This window comes from Nannospalax galili, unplaced genomic scaffold (genome assembly GCF_000622305.1).
Source record: "Nannospalax galili isolate Female #2095 unplaced genomic scaffold, S.galili_v1.0 scaffold34, whole genome shotgun sequence".
NCBI classification, from domain to species: Eukaryota; Metazoa; Chordata; class Mammalia; order Rodentia; family Spalacidae; genus Nannospalax; species Nannospalax galili.
Window position 1 is genome coordinate 1,178,852 of NW_008338996.1, and position 19,050 is coordinate 1,197,901.

A 19,050-nucleotide genomic window follows, 5' to 3' on the forward strand; every position below is an offset into this window, starting at 1 on the left:
CCCTCCCTCCCTCCCTCCCTTCCTTCTTTCCTTCCATTTTTCCCCCTCTTTTTTTGAGACAAGCTCTCATGCAGCCTAGGCTGGCCTCAGACTCACTATGTAGCCAAAGATGTCATTGAACTCCTCCTGATCGTCCTGCCCCTAATCTCTCAAATGCTAGGATTACAAGTGAATCCACACCCAGTTTGACCTAGGAGCTTGAAACTGTTATGCAAAAGACCAATGGGAAGGGAATTGGTGTGTGTGTGGGGGGGGAGTTGAGAGTCCAGAGGTACATGCCTTGCCCAGAGCTTCCTGGGAGTCAAAGGGGGTGGTATTGGGACCTGCATCCCAGTCTCCCCAAGTCCTTACCAAGTACTATCTCTACTTCTTGCTCCAAGACTTGCAAAAGACCAGGTCTTTCTGCAGCCCCAGCCAGCCTCCCCACTTCCCCACCTCTCTTTTCTCAAGATGCCAAGGCCCCCAGGGCTACAGAAAGAAGGTAGAGCTGCTCAGCTGGGCAGCAAGAGCTTGGGCATGGTAACCCAGCAAATAGGTCTAGGGGGATGCCAGGGAACCCAGCCCAGCCCCACCCAGCCTGGACTGCTGGTCCCAGGACACACCCTGCCTTGTTATCTGAGTCTTCTGGACACTCTTCCATCATTCAATCCCTGTCTCTCACTTGGGAGAGATAGAGTCACTGCCCAGTTGACTCTGAGGCCAGAGAGGGGCAGTGGTTTGTCTAAGGGCACATAGCATAGGAGGGGCATTGCAGGGACTTGAGCCTTTCCTAGAACCTGGTCATGAGAAGCAGGTTGGTTTAATGGAAACAATGCTAGGAAATAGCAGGTCTGTTGCCTTTGCTCCAGCATCAACTCACTGTGATGCTGGCCCAGTTGCTTAAGCTCTTAGCTGCCCTAGCCCCTGTCGGGTGAGAGATCTCAGCCCATCTGACTAAGAAAACATAATCCCCTCCCTATCTTCATCAAACGGAACTCCAGCTTCAAAAATCTTCAGCCTCTCCTGAGCCCTTCAAGGAGTCAAAGCTCTGTGCAAAGTATTTCCCAGCCACCCCTTCACCAAATCCTCTCCCAGCCCTGTAGGGCAGATGCAACTGGCTCTCCTGTAACCAGAGAGGAAAAGCAGATCTGGAGGTCAAGTAACTTGCTGCGGTCACACAGCATATTGGGGTAGTTTCCTAGGCACCCTGCTTGGCTTTACTTTTCTCTGGCTCAGGGCTTAGGGAAAGAACTCTGTCGTGGTCCAGACTTGTAAAAGTTCAAGTTCAAGGGCAGGGGGTGAGGGGAATAGAAAGGGAAGTGAGTAGAAGTAGTCTGTCAAATAGCTAACACAAGGCTCTCTGTCAGCAAGGCCTAAGAATCACAGGGTGCAGGAATAGGACTGGGCACGAGCCCACTGAAGACTTTGCAAAAGCCACCTATGGGTCACTCCAAGTTGTGGGGCTAGGAGGACAACTATGAGTTTATAGAGAATCTTTTTCTCATTGTAAGCTAAGGACTCAGAAGTTCAGAGAGGGCATTTAATTTGTCCAAGGTCACTATGCTGGGAAAGGCCCAGGGTCCAAAGCCAGGACTGATGGATTTTAGAACCTGACCTTCAGCCTGTCTGCCAATTGCTCCACAAGGTCCGAAGCTGGTGAACCTTGCCATCCATGCATCTGCCGTGGTCACCCAAGCAAGATAGAGACCAACCCACCTTATACTTCAATCCAGACTTGAAGTAGCCGAGGAAAGTGGCCGACTCGAAGCCCTGGACCTCACGGTGCTGCACAGCCCGGCCGTTCAGGTAGTCATCCAGCTGCACCGTAAAGATGGCAGCCGCCCCACTCTCATCCTGGCTGCATTCGTTGCCTAGGGAACATCAGGGCAGCATGAGCTTGGCTTCATGGTAGTCCCAGCCCCTTCAGAAGGTGGCATCTGGAGTCAATAGCATTGCCCTGGCCTGACTATTGAAAAAACTGAAATTGAGCAAGTCCCTTCCTGTTGTCTGAGAGCCTCAGTTAATCCACCTGTATAATGGGAGTGGGCCTTAAGCATGTAGAGCCATGCCAGAGCCATGGCAGAGGCTCTAGGCTTCTAACTGTGAAGAGAAAATGAGGTGACTGGCATTGGGCCAGGAAAGCACTGGGGGAATCCATCATCCCCACATCACCCAGAGTGAGCTGCTTTACCCTTAGCACATTCCTTGGAGGTAGCAGAGCTATCAGCATGTCCACCCCATAGAAACACTGGTGAGTTGCTGAAGGTTAGACCACAGATTAGGGCAGAGGTGGAGTCTGAATGTAGCCAGGCTGGCTCTAGAGCCTGGTGGGAGGGAATCACTAATCAAGGCCTGACACACACTTAGGCTCAGTACAAAGCTTTAGGGTCGGGGGTGGGGTGAGGTTGAGCAGGCAAGCCTCACTCACCCAGCCAGTAGTGGAGGTCGTACTGAAGATTCCCGTTCCTCAGCTTAATAGTCTTCAGGATGACATAGGCATCACCCGTGAAGAAGTCTCCATAGAGGTTGGGGGGCACAGGGACCAGGTCGAACTTCTCCACACGCCAGATCTGCAGGCCAGGCTCCTTCCCTGCCTTGAGGAATTCAGGGTGCTCTACCACCATGGTGCTGGGCTGTAGAGAGACATGGCAGAGCCTGAGTAGGGGTGTGGGTCTCAACAGGGAGAGACCTGGGGCATGAGGGAGGGCAGGTTCCAGCACCAAGAACGGCTCACTTGAGCCTCCTGCTCTCCCCATGGTGGAGGCAAGTCAATCCCTTTCTGGGAGTTAGCAAACAAAGTTAGAATTTATACTCCAAGTCCCCCACTTTGGCCAGGCCAGCATCTGTCTCCGCTCCCTCACTTGCTCTGGCGATGGAGGAGGCAGAGGACTCCCCCCCCTACCTTCTCCCTTCCCTCTTTGTTGCCAAGTGGAATAACTGAGGCACAAAGAGGTAGACTGACTTTTGGGGACCCTTTCTAGGAAACAGCATAGAGATGATGGCCCCAGGCTCTAAAAGTAGCCTTTGGATCTATGGCACACTCTTCCAGATGGCAGTAGCAAATCTCGAGGTCCCAGGGAGCTTCCAGCACCTTCATGGTTTAGAACTCATTATCCAATCCTCCTCTGCAGATGGGGAAACTGAGGACCAGAGAGGAGAAGGGCCGGGCCCCAAGTCACACAGCCTGTTTGTTTTTGTTCTTTGGAAAGGGGAAGATCCTTCATGCCCCCTCCATCTCCCATCACACCCCAAAAACGGACTGGCTTACTGGGCCCAAGTGGCCTCCTGCGCTGTCTGCCTTCTCCCTCCTGTCCCCCAGGAACCCACCACCCCCAATTTCCATTTCCTGAAAAAGGTGGAAGGACGCTGCCTGGGTCTGCAGGAGACTGTTAGGAGAAGGTCAAGACTGAGGACAGCTGGCAGACATGCTCTGGGGGTGCAGATGGGATGGGAGGGTTAGGTTGGAGCCTGAGGATGAAAGTCAGCAGGTCACCTCGGCCAGAGGAAAGGTCTGGTGGGAACTAAAAATCAGATGCAAGAAATCTGAGAGAGCTGATGGGAACTCAGTTGGCTAGGTGAGGGGAGAGAGAAGAAACAGCCAGGACAAGAGGCCTAGGGAGGGAAAAATAAATAACAGTCATGTCCATAGGCGCGTGCTCCCAAGGAAAATGGGTGGGAGAGACCTGAATAAAAACAGAAGGATCTGACAGGGGAGAGATTAGACGCCAGGAGGGAGGGCAGGCAGACAGAAGCAATTAGACATGGAAAAGGAGAAATGGGACAGTAGAGATGGGTACCAAAACAGAAGAGGGCAAAGATCTGGCCAAGGTGAGGTTAGCCTGCAGGGAGGGAAACAGCCACAGCAGCCCCAAGGCTCCCACCCTCGTGTCCCCAAGAGCCCCAAAGCAGCGAGAGATACTTACAAAGCAACAAAACAGTTTTTCCATTCTACACCTCAATTACTCCCCTTTTCCTAGCGCTGTATCTGTAAGAACTTACAATAGAGAGTTACTCCGGGAGCCCGGGAACCCCGGGCACTCACCCGCGCCTCAGACACCCGCCCTTGGGGCGCCCTCTCTCGGGTTGTGCCCCGCGATGCGGTGGCCGCGCTGGACGGCGGGGACAGTGCGCAGAGCGCCAGGACCAGCGCGCAGAGCAGCGCGGGCACGGAGGGAGCCATGGCGACGGCGGAGGACCCAGGCTGCCGAGGTCCAGACCTTTAAGTAGCCGCCAGCCCATCCCTCCCCAGCTGGGGACCGCCCCGCAGGGAGGGGCGGGGCAGGGCTGGGCCCGCGGGGGAGGCGGGGATCTGTCCCGGATCTCGGAGACATCTGGGTTCCCACTGGGACTGATCCGACTGGGTGCGGTCACCCCCTCAGTCACCCCAGTGTTTTGGTGGCGATCCAATATGTGGCCTGACATATAGCAGGTGCGAACTCAGAGCGAGCTATTTTTCTATGTGACCCATGCCAAGACCCCTCTCCTAAATGCAATTAATATCTCCAATAAAAACAGAGCAAAGTTAAAAAAAGAAAAAAATCCACCTCGCAGGAACTAACACCACCGGCCACTTTGCACTGTGATTCACCACAGCATCCTTTTCAGAGTGGGTACTCTAGAGCGAGCCCATTTTACAAAGGGGAAAACAGCGCAGAGAAGTGAATAGACTGGCACACGGCTAACAACATGTCAGCATTTGAACTCAAGCTGCTCTGGGTGTGGATTTCTGTGCAGAACCCACCCCAGCAAGGCCACTAGGTCAAGACCAGGGAAGCCAAACAAAGGAGTGTGGCAGGCTCCTACTTCCTGGGCCTGCTGGCCCTGCTTTCCTCAAAATGCCTTTTCTTTCATTCTTTAAAGGAAGCCTCTGTGAACCCAGCAAGGTGGCACAGGGCTTTAATCCCAGCACTTGGGAGGCAGAGGCAGGCGGATCTCTGTGAGTTCAAAGCCAGCTTGGTCTACATAGCAAGTTCAAGGCCAGCTGGAGCTACAGGGGCCCTGTTTCAAAAAACCTGAAAAAAAAAAGAAAAAAGAAAAAAAGAAAGCCTTTGTGTTTTAGAAGGTTTTTTTATGTTTTTTTTTTAAATCAAGTCCTAGTCACTTAGTTGTACATGGCTGTCTCCCGTACACCACACCTGCCTCTCCTCAGGGGCAACACTTCTCTGTCTCCTTTGGCTGATGACAGGGTTTGTTTCTCTGTCCTTCTAGAATCCTGGTGTCAGGCCCTCTGTCCTGCCCTCCTGGGGAGATGGGATTTGAGTCTTCTCCCATTCCTCAATTTATCACTGAGAAGCTAGGGAACTGGGTTGGATTCCTGTGCGGCACCTTTTCCTGTGCCTCAGTTTCCTCATACTTAACTGTACAGCATAGTGGCTACTGAGGGTTAGCTCAGATCTGCTCAAATCACCTGGTCTGCAGATGATGATGGCCAGTCGCCCCAGTGCCTTCTGCAGACATAGCTTTTTACCTAACAGGGCTGAGCTTTGCCCTCTCACACCCCCAGTTTCTTCCCAGTTAAGGGGGGGCAGGGCCACAACAAAGGCTAAAGGGACACACAGAGAGAAGGTAATTGAGATTGGGGGTGGGGGTGGGTTATAGGAGGCTTCATGAAGGCAGGGACTCATGCACCGGGTCTTGAAGGTCAGGGAGAGTAGAGATGTGAATGGCATTCCACAGGTGGAACAGCAAGAGCAAAGGGCAGGCAAACAGAGGCCAAAGGCCCAGTGAATACCAAGGTCTGACTAAATCATGGGACAAGAGGGGGTAGAGCTGGTGAGGAAAGTGGGTGCCCCATGGCCTTTGGGCAATACTAAAGAGTCCAGATTTTATCAGATGCCTGGGAAGCCCAGAGTTTTCAGGGCTCTGTGGCCTTGGAAGTCCATCCACTATACCAGGCCTGTAGAGCCTGCAGTGAGCTGCCCTGGCCTAAACTCAGAGAGTCCTGGCCTCCTCCTGGCCCTGTGGAGGATGATTAAAGCCCACACTGCTCACATGAGCCTTTCTGATGGAAGCATAAGCCAGTTTCTCCTCTCTGAATAGCAGTTTAATTGTTCAGATTCAAAACATAATGCAACATTCCCTACAGAACTACTTGGGGATACACACCAAAACATACTTTCAAGGATGGTCACTGAGGCATTGTATGAAGAAAACTGGAAAGGACCCAAAATGTCCTGGGGAAATAAGTGATGGAGCTGCCATACAATGGACCACTATGAAGCTGTGAAAAAAGAATGGGCCAGAGCAAACTGTGCCTGGTGGCACATAGTAGGCACTCAGTCATCCCAGAGAGACCTCCAGGTGCAAAAAGCAAATTACACAACGATGGCTATAGTGCGGTTCCTCTCCACCTTCCTACAAGACTGTTCTTCACAAACAGACCCTTACAAAGTCAGTAAATGCCAAACTGTTAAGGCAGAATGCTTGGAAAGGATGAAGGAGGGAGATTTCACTCTGGACATTGCCATGACTGCTTGAGGCTGGAGAGAGTGCCCAGACCACTGTAACCCATTCAAGGAGACTTTGAGGTGATAGAAATGTTCTAATACTAGACTACGGTGATGATCATGCAACCAATTGACTGCACTGAAAATCACTTAGTCAATGATTTGTGTATGATAAGTAAATTATACCTTATGCCACTTGCTGGGAAAAACCACGGAAGCACAGGATCTGAAATTTTACAAGTATATATCATATATGTTGTTTTTTGAGACAGAGTCTCCCTGTAGCCACAGCTTGCCTGGAACTCACTATGTAGACCAGGCTGGCCTTGAACTCACAGAGATCCACCTGCCTCTGCCTCCCGAGTGCTGGAAGTAAAGGTGTGCTCACCACACCTGGCCATATACACTTTTTTTTTTTTGAGACAGGGTCTCCTTGTAGCCACAGCTGGCCTGGAACTTGTTATGTAGACTAGGCTGGCCTGAATCTCAAAGTTTCTGCTTGTATCTGCCTCCTGACTGCTGGGATTAAAGGCATGCTCACCGCGTCCGGCATAGAAGGAATACTTTTTTAAAACACCCTTAAAGGGATATTTTCTCATTAGACAAACCGGAACCAGCAGCTAGCCCGGCCATGTAGCCCTCACTGGAGCAGCGTGGCCCCAGTTTGCCCAGTTGGTGATTAACAGAGGGCTCTTATGGCTTGGCCTCGACCTACGGGTCAGTGACTACCATTCCAGGGTCTCTGGCCCCAAGTTAATGATCACAAGGTGATCACAAAGGACCTGTAGCTTTTTTGACCATGTGGTATGGAGTTTGGGCTCTAGACACCAGAGAACAAGTGACCAAGCCCCAGTCCTTGCCCTCTGGGACCCTGGAGCCTGGAAACCCTTACTCTAGGGCATCTATGAGTGGAGATCATGATAGGGCAATAATGTCTTACTCTGTTCCCTCCTAGAAGAGGGTCATGAGTTCAAGGGAGCAAGGGGGTCTGGGTGCAAGAGAAAGAAGGAGACCCCAGTGTCGGGGAAGGCTCTGCCAATGACTCTGGGCAGTTCACTGTCCCTCTTTGGGTCTCAGTGTCTCCCTATGCAAAAGGCAGATGATGCCCTGATGCTCTAAGGCCCATTTCTAGCCCCTACATTCCCAGATCCTGGCTGCATCATCCTACCCAGAACCTACACGTCTCTGTGTCTCAGGATTCCCATCTGCAAAGTGGGACAATAGGCTGGATCATCTGATGAGTTCTTCTGAAGCTGGTCACAGGGCCCCTGACACAAGCAGGAAGCTCTGAAATCAATAATGGCAGCACATCACTTCACCTCTGGTCCCAGGGAGTGACCAAGCCCTGGCTGCTGCCTTCTAGGACCCCGGAGCTGGAAATTTCATTGTAGGGCGCCAAGGAGTGGAGATTATGATGGGGTAACTCTGACTTACTGACTGTGTTTTCTGCCTGAGAGGATATATGAGTTTGGGGGAGCAAGGGGGTACAGGTAAAAGAGAAAGAAAGAGACTCGGGGAGAGATGGCCACTCATGTGGAAGGAGACTCAAACCTACATCTGGCTGGCTTCAAAGCCCCAGCTCCATCTGGGGATGAAGTAGGAGCCCTGACTGTACCCCACCTGGGCAGGGAGCAGCAGCCCTATGCAGGCAGAGGGCTGTAGTTGCTAAACCAGTCAAGCTGATGCCAAGCTGGCAGCCAGGAGCCTCTGGAGCAGGTGCTACCACCAAATCTCCCAGGCCAGGGCAGGAGGAGGTTCCAGGAAAGCCCTCTAGGCCTCCAGATGCCTGATGTCATTGTCCAGGACAAAGGCAAGTCTAGGGAGATCCCCAGGCTACGGCCACTTAGTGGAATGGACCATGGCACCCCTATTCTGTGTCACGTGGCACTCAAGTCTAGCATGGTTGCTCTGACTTGGATGCAGCCTGGCTCATCACCAACTTGCTTGGTGTACATGTTCCAATTCCTACTCTTCACTGCATCTTGCGGACCCTCTTGATCTCTTTTCTTGGCTGTTTGTGAGTCCTTCCCAGTGCCCCTTGCATACCAGGCTGCCTCTTGATCTCTGCCAAAGGATGGAGTGGCACAGTCCACCTCCCTCTGTAGATCCCTCCCTCCCCTGTGGTTGGACCTAGGATCCCACAACCATCTCTAGCCCCTTCTTTTCTCTATGACTAACCTCAAGTCAATCTCTAGACCTCTGTGGGCCTTCCAGGGCAGCCACCAGACACCAGAAAGGTGGCTCACCTTCATTCTCCACCACTGGCCACAGTGTACAAAAGACCTTGGTGGGGCCAGTAACACACCACCCTGTTCTTCCCTCTCCCTAGACACTGAAACTCCTGATCTCCCAGGCAGGCAGCCATTCATGGGAAGCTCTGTTTTAGGACTTGTTTGCTTTTGGCCCACTGCTATTTTCTGGTTCCCCTGGGAGTACCCACCCCTCTGGTCTAGGGCTTTGCCAGTAGGGACAATGGTCAGTAAACAGAGAAGCCAGTTATGAAACCAAGTGAAGCTGAACAGGGGCTGGACAAGTTCTGGCAAGCCTGGTGGACATCAATGTACATAGGCCCCGGGTCCTGGGATCGAGGCCTCCATTTCCCCGTTTATAAAATGGAGAGAATGGGACCAGATGCATGGAGCAGGAAGGGAACCCAAGGCCTGATTCACAGTAGAAGCTTTCCCACAAGGTTCCTGCACTGCCTGCTTTCTTCACTCGTGGTCTGAGCCCAGGATGTGCTTACCCACTGAGTGACAGTAGCCTTGGGCTGCAGGGAGGAAGACTACGGAGCTCACGTGGGACTTGAGTTCAGTTCAAGCTGGGCTGTGCAATCTGGAGCAAAGAAATTCCCTCTTTGAGCCTCTGATACTGGTTAATCAATAGGGACAGTGATGCCCATTTGTAGAACTATTGGGGAAAACAGGAACGAGCCTATATATTGTTAGTATGGTCTAACCAGTCTCTCTTTATAGTGATAACACCAAGCAAAAGAAGGTGATGCCTCAGAGGCACTGAGCCTGTGCCCACAGACCAGCTTTAGAACTGAGGACTCTGAATAAGTAGACCAGAGCTGAGGCCTGGGTCTCCATGGAACAGGGTTCCTTGACACAGCCAGCTGGGCCTCTGCCCTGGCAAGTCCATCTTGGGTGTGGACAGCTATTGGGAAGATGGCCAGTGAGGCTTGGCTGAAGTTGTCCCAGGGACTGAAGCCTGGGCCCTCTCCCAGCTTCCGGAGTCAGCCCCACCTAGTGTCTCCAGCCAGGTTAGAACATTTGGAGAAGGCCTGGCCCCACCATTTCCTGACCCTGTGCCCTAGAAGCAGCAAGATTTGGCCATATTGTAGGAGACCAGAGCCTTTTCTGCTAGGAACCACTATAGCCAATAGTCTCTCCTGCCCTGAGGCAGGCGGGACACTTGGGACCGCAAAGAGCTATATCCTAGCCTGTCTTCCCAACCTTAGCACTGTGTAACCACCCTCAGAGGAGCCTAGAAACAAACACAGGTCAACAGCAAGACAAAGAGGCCCAGAGGCAAGCATAGGGACTTGGGGCAGGAAAATTGGGAGATGTGGGTTAGGAGTTCAGATCTGTGCTAGGGACAGAAGACAGGGGCTGTGGTGCCCCAGTCAGAGGGGAAAGGAACAAGAGAGGCTGCCGGAGGTGGCCACTCAAAAGGAAAGATTTGGGGTGTCATTTGGAAAGAGCTCCCACCAGAAAAGTTTTGTGATTGAGTCTCTGATCTACCACCTAATTAGCTGAGAGGCTTTGAGCATGTCACGTTGGCTCTCAGAGGCTATGTGGGATTACAGTACCTTCTTCCCATGGTGTTTATATGAATTTAACAAAATAAAGTACATTAAGGGCTTAGCATAAGGCTTGGTGCAGATTAAGAGAATGTAAAAAACAAAAGCTGCTATTATTGTTGGATTAGGTGCTTGGATGAGGGTTTCAATCTCCCTGAGTCTCAATTTCCTTGAGTGTAAATTAGAGGTAAAAACGCCTTCTTTGCCAGGTGTGGTAGTGTGTATCTGTAATCCTAGCACCGAGGTGGCAGAAGCAGGATGGCTGCGAGCCTGGGCGATAGAGTGAGTTGCGGGCCAGTCAGGGCTATCTAGCAAGACCCTGTCACGAAACCAACCAACCAACAAGCAAAGACAACAACAAAAAAAGTTTTTCTTCAATGCAGATCAAAAGGATTAACGATCATAGGTATGAAATATCCAGGGACAATGTTCTTCATAAAAATAGATGTTTAAAAATACTGGTTTATGGGACTGGAGAGGTGGCTTGGTGGTTAAGAGAACTGACTGCTCTTACAGAGGACTTGGGTTCAGCTCCCAGCGTCCACATGGCAGTTAACAACCATCCCTAACTCCAGTTCCAGGGGATCCAATGCCCTCTTCTGTCCTCTGTGGGCATTGAACAATATGGGTGCACCTACGCATGTAAGCATAACACTCATACACATAAAATTCTTAAAAAATACTGGTTTATCAAAGGAAGTTGTCTAAGAGAGCTATCTGCATGCCCCTGTCCACAGCAGCACTGTTGGCAATGGCTAAAATGAAGAAGCAAGCCAAATGTTTATGGATGAATAAATATATAAGCAATATGTATATCCACACAGAGGAACAGTAACCTTAAATACCACCTGCTAGAGGGATGAACCTCAAGGACATTCTGCTCAATAAAGCAAGTCAGTCACAAAACAGCAAATACTATGTGAGTCCACTCACATGAAATATAAGAGCCTAATATATAGGGACGTACAGTAATGATGACTGTCCAAAATGGGAAGATATTGTCTAGAGGGAACAGAGCCTCAATTCTGCAAGATGAAGAGTTCTAGAGATGGATGGGGGTGATGGATGCGAAACACAAGCCATGGATTTAATGGCATAGATTCATGTCTAAAATGCATACAGTGGTAACTTTCATGTTATGTCTATTTTACCATAATAAAAACAATGGGAAAACAAATGTCAGTTCCCTTGCCTCTTTCTGAGAGATAATGAACTTTCCAGTGGGGATCCAGTTAAGAGGGCTCAGGTGACAAGTGAACCAGGCCATCTCTAAGACCCTCCAGGCCCTGGGACTCAAGGATACAGAAAGAAACAGAAAACGGTAAACACTGCATCTGGCCAAGTTGATTTCGAAATCAAGTTCATTTTTCACCAAGATCTGACAGGACTATTGGAGGCTCCCCAGGCTAGTTCTCATCCTGATGGGTACAGTGATACAGGCCAGATGGTGTCATGTCCTCCTGCCTTGGGCTCCACATGAAGTCCTGCTCTGTCTCCACATCCTTTACAACTAACTACCATCACAGCTTCCTCTGTGTTGGGCTTTAGCCACAGCATGAGTCCATGGCCTGAATGCTACTCTGAAGCCTGTAGGCAGGCATCCCAGAGAAGACAAAGAGTTGGGTGTGGGGAAGAGGTGGGAGGTAGTCTCTGTGAACTCCAGAGACCAAAGCGTCCAGCACAGTGAAGGCTAAGTGACCTTCTAGCCAAGAAATGACCAGGTCATGTTCAGGGGTGAATCTGAAAGCCCAAATCCCCGCCTCCAGAGGACTTGAACAAGTGGCTCCTTCTACTACGTTTGTTTCCTTCTCTGTCAAATGGGGTGGTAACTCTTACTCTGTAGGCTGTCTGGGAAGATCAAAGGCACCCCTGGCACTGTGTGTGGTACTCAATAACGGGCCAAAGATGGCTCCTCAGCACCTACCCAGCCCTTACGTACCTTCAGCTCACTTGCTCCATATCCACCCTTGACGTCTGCTTATGTTTTTATATCCAAAGCAGAGGATGGCTGGAGGCTTCCAACCAAGGCCCAGAGACAGAGTGGTAGCTGGGCCGGGCATGGGCAGGCATCTTGGGCAAGGGCCTGAGCCCACACTTAAAGAGCCTGCCTTGCTATCCAGCCTCCATTTCTCTTCCTCTCTGAATCTGGCCTGCTCTGTCCCACCACAGGAATCAGGGCTCTGACTTCCTGCCCTGACACTCACTGGTGGGGTGATGCTTAGCATGGGTTTCAACCTCTCTGAGCATCACTGCCCTTGGGCACAGAATGGCCAGACCTTGCCACAATGGGGAGAGAAGGTCAGAGGCTAGCAAGCAGCAGAGATAGGACGCACGAGATCTTACATGCAACAGGACTGTGGCAGCCATTTTTCCAGACTCTTCCATGGCCCCAGTGCAGACAGAAGACGGTCAAGACTCCTAAGCTTGACCCTCTATGATCCAGGATGACCCTCTATGATCCCATGTGCCTTAGGCATTATTGCTCACTGACCACCAGAACACTCTGTGTCATCCAACTTAGCCTCTATAGAACCTCAACTCCCTACCTCCAGGAGACCTGGGAACTGGCTTTAACTGGCTCTGTGTGTGATCTTGGGCCTGGCACTCTTGTTCACAGGAGACAAAACAAGGTGGTGAGTTTCAGGTGCCAAGAGGGCTCAAGAAACTCTTGCCTCCAATCCATGGCCTCCTCTGCTGCACCTCCCACAGCATCTGTTAGCAATCTGTTTCCCAGGCTTCAACAGCACTCTGCTTTGCTCTCCCGGAAGGCCTGGAATGCAGTCTCTGTCAAGCCAGCAGATGCATCCAGGGAGCCAAAAAGAGGGAGGACCATGGAGGAGGAAAATTACCGGTGCTTGTCCCAGCCAGTGCTGGCCAGTGGGCCTGGAGAGCTACGGGTCTGGCAGGTCCTTTCTGAGCCATGGACTTGGCCCTGTTCCTTGACCTCTGTCTGAGCTAATGGAGTAGTGGGTGTACTTGGGGCCCCAGCACTCCTCTGGGACACTCCTACTCTTTGGTATCCAGAAACAGGGAGGAGGAGGGGGAAACAGACAGGCCTTTGTGAGGAAGAGATAAGGTTCCTACCCTGCTTGCTGGGCCCCAGGTCCTAGCATGATGAAGGAACCCACTGGGGACTAGGAGCCCACTGCTGCCAGAGCTCAAATACCATGCTCTTGGGACTGTGTCTATACATCGTATGTGCTGTACCACATCCAGTGTCATATGTACTATGTGACTATGCCACATACCCAGGGCTTGTACTCCTTAGACCTTGTCCTGAGGGTCAACTTTGTAGCTGTCTCAGTGGCACTCGAGTCATGTGCCACTTCATGCCTATTACATGATATACTCTCCTGTGTGCCAACTTCCCAGTCCCACATCCGCTATACTGGGTCCCAGCCCTTAGCAGTACATGCCACAATTTTGTTCTAGATCCATGAACTGTGCTCCTTACTCCAAGGCATTCACAACCCAAGGGGCAGGGGTAATACCATGACATGATGATTAAAGAAGCAGGCTCTGGGATACACTCCCTGCCCTCTGCCACCATGTGACCTCATCAAAGCCACCTCCCCTCTCAGTGCCTTAGCTTCTTCAGCTCTAAAATGGAATGACAGTAGCACTCGCCTAACAGAGTTGTCATGGGGATTAAAGTAGATAATGCATTGTCTACTGGACTAGTAGATAATGCTAGACCAGTGCCTAGCACAGAGAAAGTGATGTGAAATGCCTGAGATTGTTACTGAGGCCCTGTGCACCAGGCACCAGGCACCAGGATCCCAAGTCCCCAGTGTCCACTGTGCATGAGACACTGAGCACTTCGGGGGAAATCCAGCAACATGCAAGAGGATGTGATTATCCCCTTATAACAAGGAGAAATTTGAGGCTCAGAGCAGGGTGACAATTTGCACACTGTCACAGGAACACAAGTGAATCCAGGAGAAGAGCTGGGAGCTGGACATTCAAAGAGATGGAAGCTGACTGGTTGTGGGCTACAAAGTAGTGGAGGAGACTGTAAATAGGGGTTACCAGGGACCTTTCAGGGGTGATGAAAATGTTCTCAAACTTGATGGTGGAGATCCTTGAAGAACTCTAAATTTACAAAAAAAAAATCACTGAATTCATGAAAATGGGTGAATCGTGTATATGGAAATTATATCTGAATTTACTTCAATCAATTATGTAAATTCTATTTCAGGAATGCTGCTTAGTGTTTGGCTACAGAAGTGAGCTCTCCACTGTCAACTCCTTGGAGGCCCAGCTGGGAGTAGCTGGAGCCACTGACAGCAGAAGGTGGCTGGTAACCTCTGCAGATCAGGTGGGCAGCATAATCTCTGGGAGAGTTTGGAAAGAGTGCGGATTCCCAGGCCCCACCCCTAGCCTTGGAGTGTGTAGGTCTGGGTGGGGACCAGGAACCAAACCCTAAGGATCAGCTACCAACAGGATTCACTTGGCCAAGCCAGAGTTGGGGAAACTGAGACCCAAGTAGGAGAAAAGACCTGTTTGGCCTAGTTGATCAAACAGTGAGACAGCCAGGACTAGAACGGCCAACCCCCCTTCCTTTTCCCTCTCCTTTCCCTCTGCCTCCCTCCCAGGCCTCCCTCAGCCATGAGCTGTGACTCAGAGCTCTGAGTCATCCTGTGGCACCACAGAGGGAACTTCTTAGGAAAAACAATCCTTATACAAAGCTCCCCTGATCTTGGAAACAAGATAGGCCCAGTGGGCTGGGAGGAGAGGAGACAGAACTCAGGGTGGAGTAGAAAGAAGGCCAGGGCTCCCTGGTCCTGACTGTTCTTCTTAGCCACTGACTTTGCAGTGCTCTATGTAAGGAACCTCAGTTTCTCTACCTGTAAGTATACCTTTTACTATACACAGAAGCTCTTATGAAGCAGGCATCATGATAACTTTGTCTGTGTTCATACGTGTGCTGTAGAGCACATAGAGAGACCAGTGTGAATGTCAGGTGTCTACTTAATCACTCTCCACCTTATTTTTTGAGACAAGGTCTTTCCCTGAATCTGGAGTTTGCAGATTGGCTAGACTGGCTGGCCAGAAAATCCCAGGGATCCTCCTGTCTCAGCCTTCTCAGTGCTGAGATTATGTGGGTGCTGGGGGTCCAAACTCAGATCTTCATGCTTGTGAAGTCAACAGTTTACTGAATGAGCCATCTCCCCAGCTCCATGGTAAGAACTTTATAAGCATTATCTTTGTGATTCTTCCTCCAAATCCATGGGTAGCATCATCCAATTTTGGCTGGGGAAACTGAGGCTAAGAAAACTTCTGCTGAAGACTGCACAGTTAGAAAAGGCAGCATATGGTTTGAATCCAGGGCCATCTGACTCAATGCCTGACTCCCCCATCTCACCCCCAGCCCCTTACTCTTTGAAAAGCACCTACAGATGGGTTGGTGAGTTGGCTCAGTGGGTAACAGCACCTGCCACCAAGCCTGACGACTTGAGTTCAATCCCTGGGAACCACATGGTGGAAGGAGAGAACCAACTCCCTTAAGTTGTCTTCTGACTTCCATAAAGTGCCACAGTGTGCAACACACACATATACACACACATGCACACACATGTAATAAAAATTAAAACGTAAAAAAGGACCTATTACACAGAGGGGCCTGCTGATCAGGCCTAATCTGGTTCAAAAGATGAGTCCAGAACGGGTGCCCAGTCACCAATGCTTCCTTCCCATCTTCCTTCCTCAGTGACAGGCCCTGCCCTGGGACTTCCTGCCCCAGTAGGCAGTACACATAGGTGCACAGGTGGGCAGTGGGAGCCCATCTAAGAAAGGAGACAACAGCCTGATGGAGCCACAAAGGGAAGTGTTTTAACAGAGTCTAGATGAGCACAGGTCTGTCTTTGCAGACAAGCAAAGGCCTGCAAGCCAGGTGGAGAGCTCACAGAAAGCTCAGGGCTGGGAGGTGTGGCCACAGATAGAGAGAGAGGTGTGTTTGGGCCTGCTACTGTGGTCATGTATGGAGGGAGGCTTTGACCATCATAGTCCTGGCCAGGCTGAGACAGTGGTAGATTTTTAAGGAAGGAGAAAAGAAGATGGGAACAGGTTCTCACTTCTGTGGCAGAGAATCTGGTGGTGGCTGACCTGGAAGTCAGGAGTCGGGATTTCTCTCCAGCCCCTCTGTTGTCCCTCCTCTGGGCAGGTTTCACAGAGCACCCTAAGTCCTCTGCTACTCATCCATGGGTCACAGTTGCCTCTGAGGGCTTCCTTCCTTGTCCACGCCTGGGCAGGGAAGAGGAGATAAGGCCTCCTGACATAGGCCAGCCTAATCACTTGGGCCTAAAAATAGAGCCCTGTGGCTGGGGCTGAAAGAGCTGTGCCAAGCCTAGCTCTACAGGCATCACAGCACGCACAGTTCTGGAAACGGCTCTTCTCCCCCACACAATTAACAGCCCAAACTTCCTCAAGAAGACATTGTTCACACTCCGAGGAGCCAGTGGATCTGACAAAAGAGCCACACCTACTTACTAGGAACACTGGGGCCAGTCCTGGGGCTCCTTTTCAGCTTCCTGTTTTGTTTTGTTTTTAAATTTACTTTTATTCATTTTATTCTATGTGTGAGTGTTTTGCCTGTGTGTGTGTAGGTGTGCCATGTACGTACAATGCCCATGGAGTCCAGAAGAGGGCGTCAGATCCACTGGAACTGGAGTTACAGACAGTTGTTAGCCAACAATGTAGGTGCTAGGAACTGAACCCTGGTCTTTGCAAGAGCAGCCACTGTTCTTAACCACTGAGTCATCTCTTCAGCCCCCCTTTCCTGCTTCTTCTACTCTTCTTGCCTGGGGTTTGGCAAGATTCCCAACATATAAACTATGGAGATTAGTTTTCACCCTCTGGCCCTTAGGGTCAGGAATTGTCTGGGACAACCCCACCCCTCAAATACCCAATACATTGTGGTCCTCCTCCCAATCAGATTGGGAATTTTATTTTATTATTATTTTTATTTATTTCAGTGCTGGGAGTCAAACCCAGAGCCCGGGACATTAGGCAAATACTCTATTATCTGAGCTACACTCATAGCCCCTTTGGCACTTTTAAAATTACATTTTGTCGTTGCTGTTTAGGATTTTTAAGAACCTAGTCAGCCAGTGCTGAGTGCTGAGGATAAAGAGTCAAACAAGGCCTGTCCAGTCCCCTGTGCCTGGCCCCAGGGCTAAAGTCATCCAGTCCCCCAGCGGCCCCCATGAGCACTGCTGGGAATGTCTTCTTTCTGGTTCAGACTAGATTTTTGGCCAAATCTGGGGCAGCTGTGATATAGACAGGACCTTAATCAATGGAAATAAAGGCTCCCCGGCCATTCCGTGTACCAAGCACTCACTTCTCTATCAGTTTATTCTCAAACACCATTTAACCCAATTCATGGATGAGGCAACTAGAGCTGAGAGGGACCGAGGGACTGGTCAAGGGGTGCATAGCATATCCGGGTCAGACTGACACTGTGGTTCAGCTCTGCTCACTTCCAGAGTCCAGGATTTAACTAGACCCCAGTGCTGCCATGACTTGACTCAGTGCAGCTCAGGTCAGCTGGCCAATGAGGACGGAACTGAACAAAGGCAACGAACAGAGAGAGACAGGGAGGCTATTCCTGTGCATGCAGTGAAGGGAAGTGATAGGGCCTCACTAGTGACACTAATTCTCTCCAGTCAGCTTCCAGCATTGCCCTTTCTGACTGGCCCTCCCCTTTGTCACCAAAATGACTATTCTTCAGTCCCATCAATCAAGTCACTCTTCGTCTCAACAGTCATCCTTGGCTCCCTGTCATCCAGAAGGCTGAGGCTTGGCATTCAAGGTCTCACCTGGTGTCTCTCTCCTGCCATGCCTCACCTCAGTCTTCACACAACTCACTGGCCCCCAGGCACAGAGGGTTCCTCCTCCAGGTGGCCAGCCTTTGCACATAATCCTCCTGCGTGGAACACCCCACTCCCCATCTCAGCGCAGTGCTCGTCTCATGACGGGGAAGAGCCGACTGGCTCCCTGGATACCTTGGACTATATCACAATGCACCCTGGGCATCAGCCGTCACTGTTTCCCTCAGGGATTAGAGTAGCTCTCCTCTTGTGGGGTGGTACAGTTCACCTCCCACTCCAAAGCAGAAATCAGCAAGGGTTGACCAGGGAAACAATACCAGGAACCAAGAGAATCCTGGGAAAGTACACATTTCCCAGGAATACTTGAAGCCAGGCCTCACCCAAGGCAGTGCCAGGACGTTGTAGTGAGGAAAACGCCAAAACCACACTGTCCAGGTTTATTAGATGGATCCGTGTGTGTCTCTCTTATGATTCCCCTAATGAAATCCAGGTAGGTCTCCCATTGGTAAGTTCCCAGTCAGTGGCCTGGGCAGCATGACCTGGAAGTTTCTAGCCCCTTGTCCCACTGTACTCTCTTCAGGAGATGGTCTCCCTTCCCGGCTCACCCTGCCATCCTGCAAACGGGCTTCATCAATCTGTCCAGACAAGCTCCACCCTTCCACCTGCTCCCATAGACCATCAATCCCTTGTCAGCTGAAGAAAGAACAGATCCGTGGTGTGTATAATGATCTACAGAGGACACTAGTGGGATGGAAAAGTCTCACTCTTTACTGACTATTCATCACCCCGCCCAGAGCCTAAATATCTGCCAAACAAGTCTATGAATGAACGAGTGAATTAACCCATTTCTGTAATTCAAGACAAGAAGGTGTCCAGAATCTTGGTGAACATTTAAGACAGAAAAACAGGACCTTGTGAATAATCAGAAAGGTGTGGGGAGGGCGGGGGCGGGGGGGGGGGGGGACAGAAATTGCAGCTTCCTGCCAGCAAAGAG

General features: G+C 50.8%; 1 protein-coding gene across 3 annotated transcripts in view; it reads right to left on the reverse strand.

Annotated features, from left to right (window-relative positions):
• Gsn (gelsolin) overlaps window positions 1–19,050 on the reverse strand; it is a 58,927-nt gene that overhangs the window by 23,720 nt on the left and 16,157 nt on the right. The window contains exons 2-4 of one of the 3 annotated variants that reach the window (XM_017798260.2): window positions 3,903–3,973; window positions 2,408–2,612; window positions 1,696–1,850 (exon numbers count right to left, since the gene is read on the reverse strand). In XM_017798260.2, coding sequence (XP_017653749.1) covers window positions 1,696–1,850; window positions 2,408–2,612; window positions 3,903–3,926 — 384 coding nt within the window. In that variant the 5' untranslated portion in view covers window positions 3,927–3,973. Of the gene's footprint in view, window positions 1–1,695; window positions 1,851–2,407; window positions 2,613–3,902; window positions 3,974–4,021; window positions 4,186–19,050 lie in introns of those variants that run through there. The other 2 variants (XM_008833452.3, XM_008833454.3) reach the window with 2 other exon arrangements.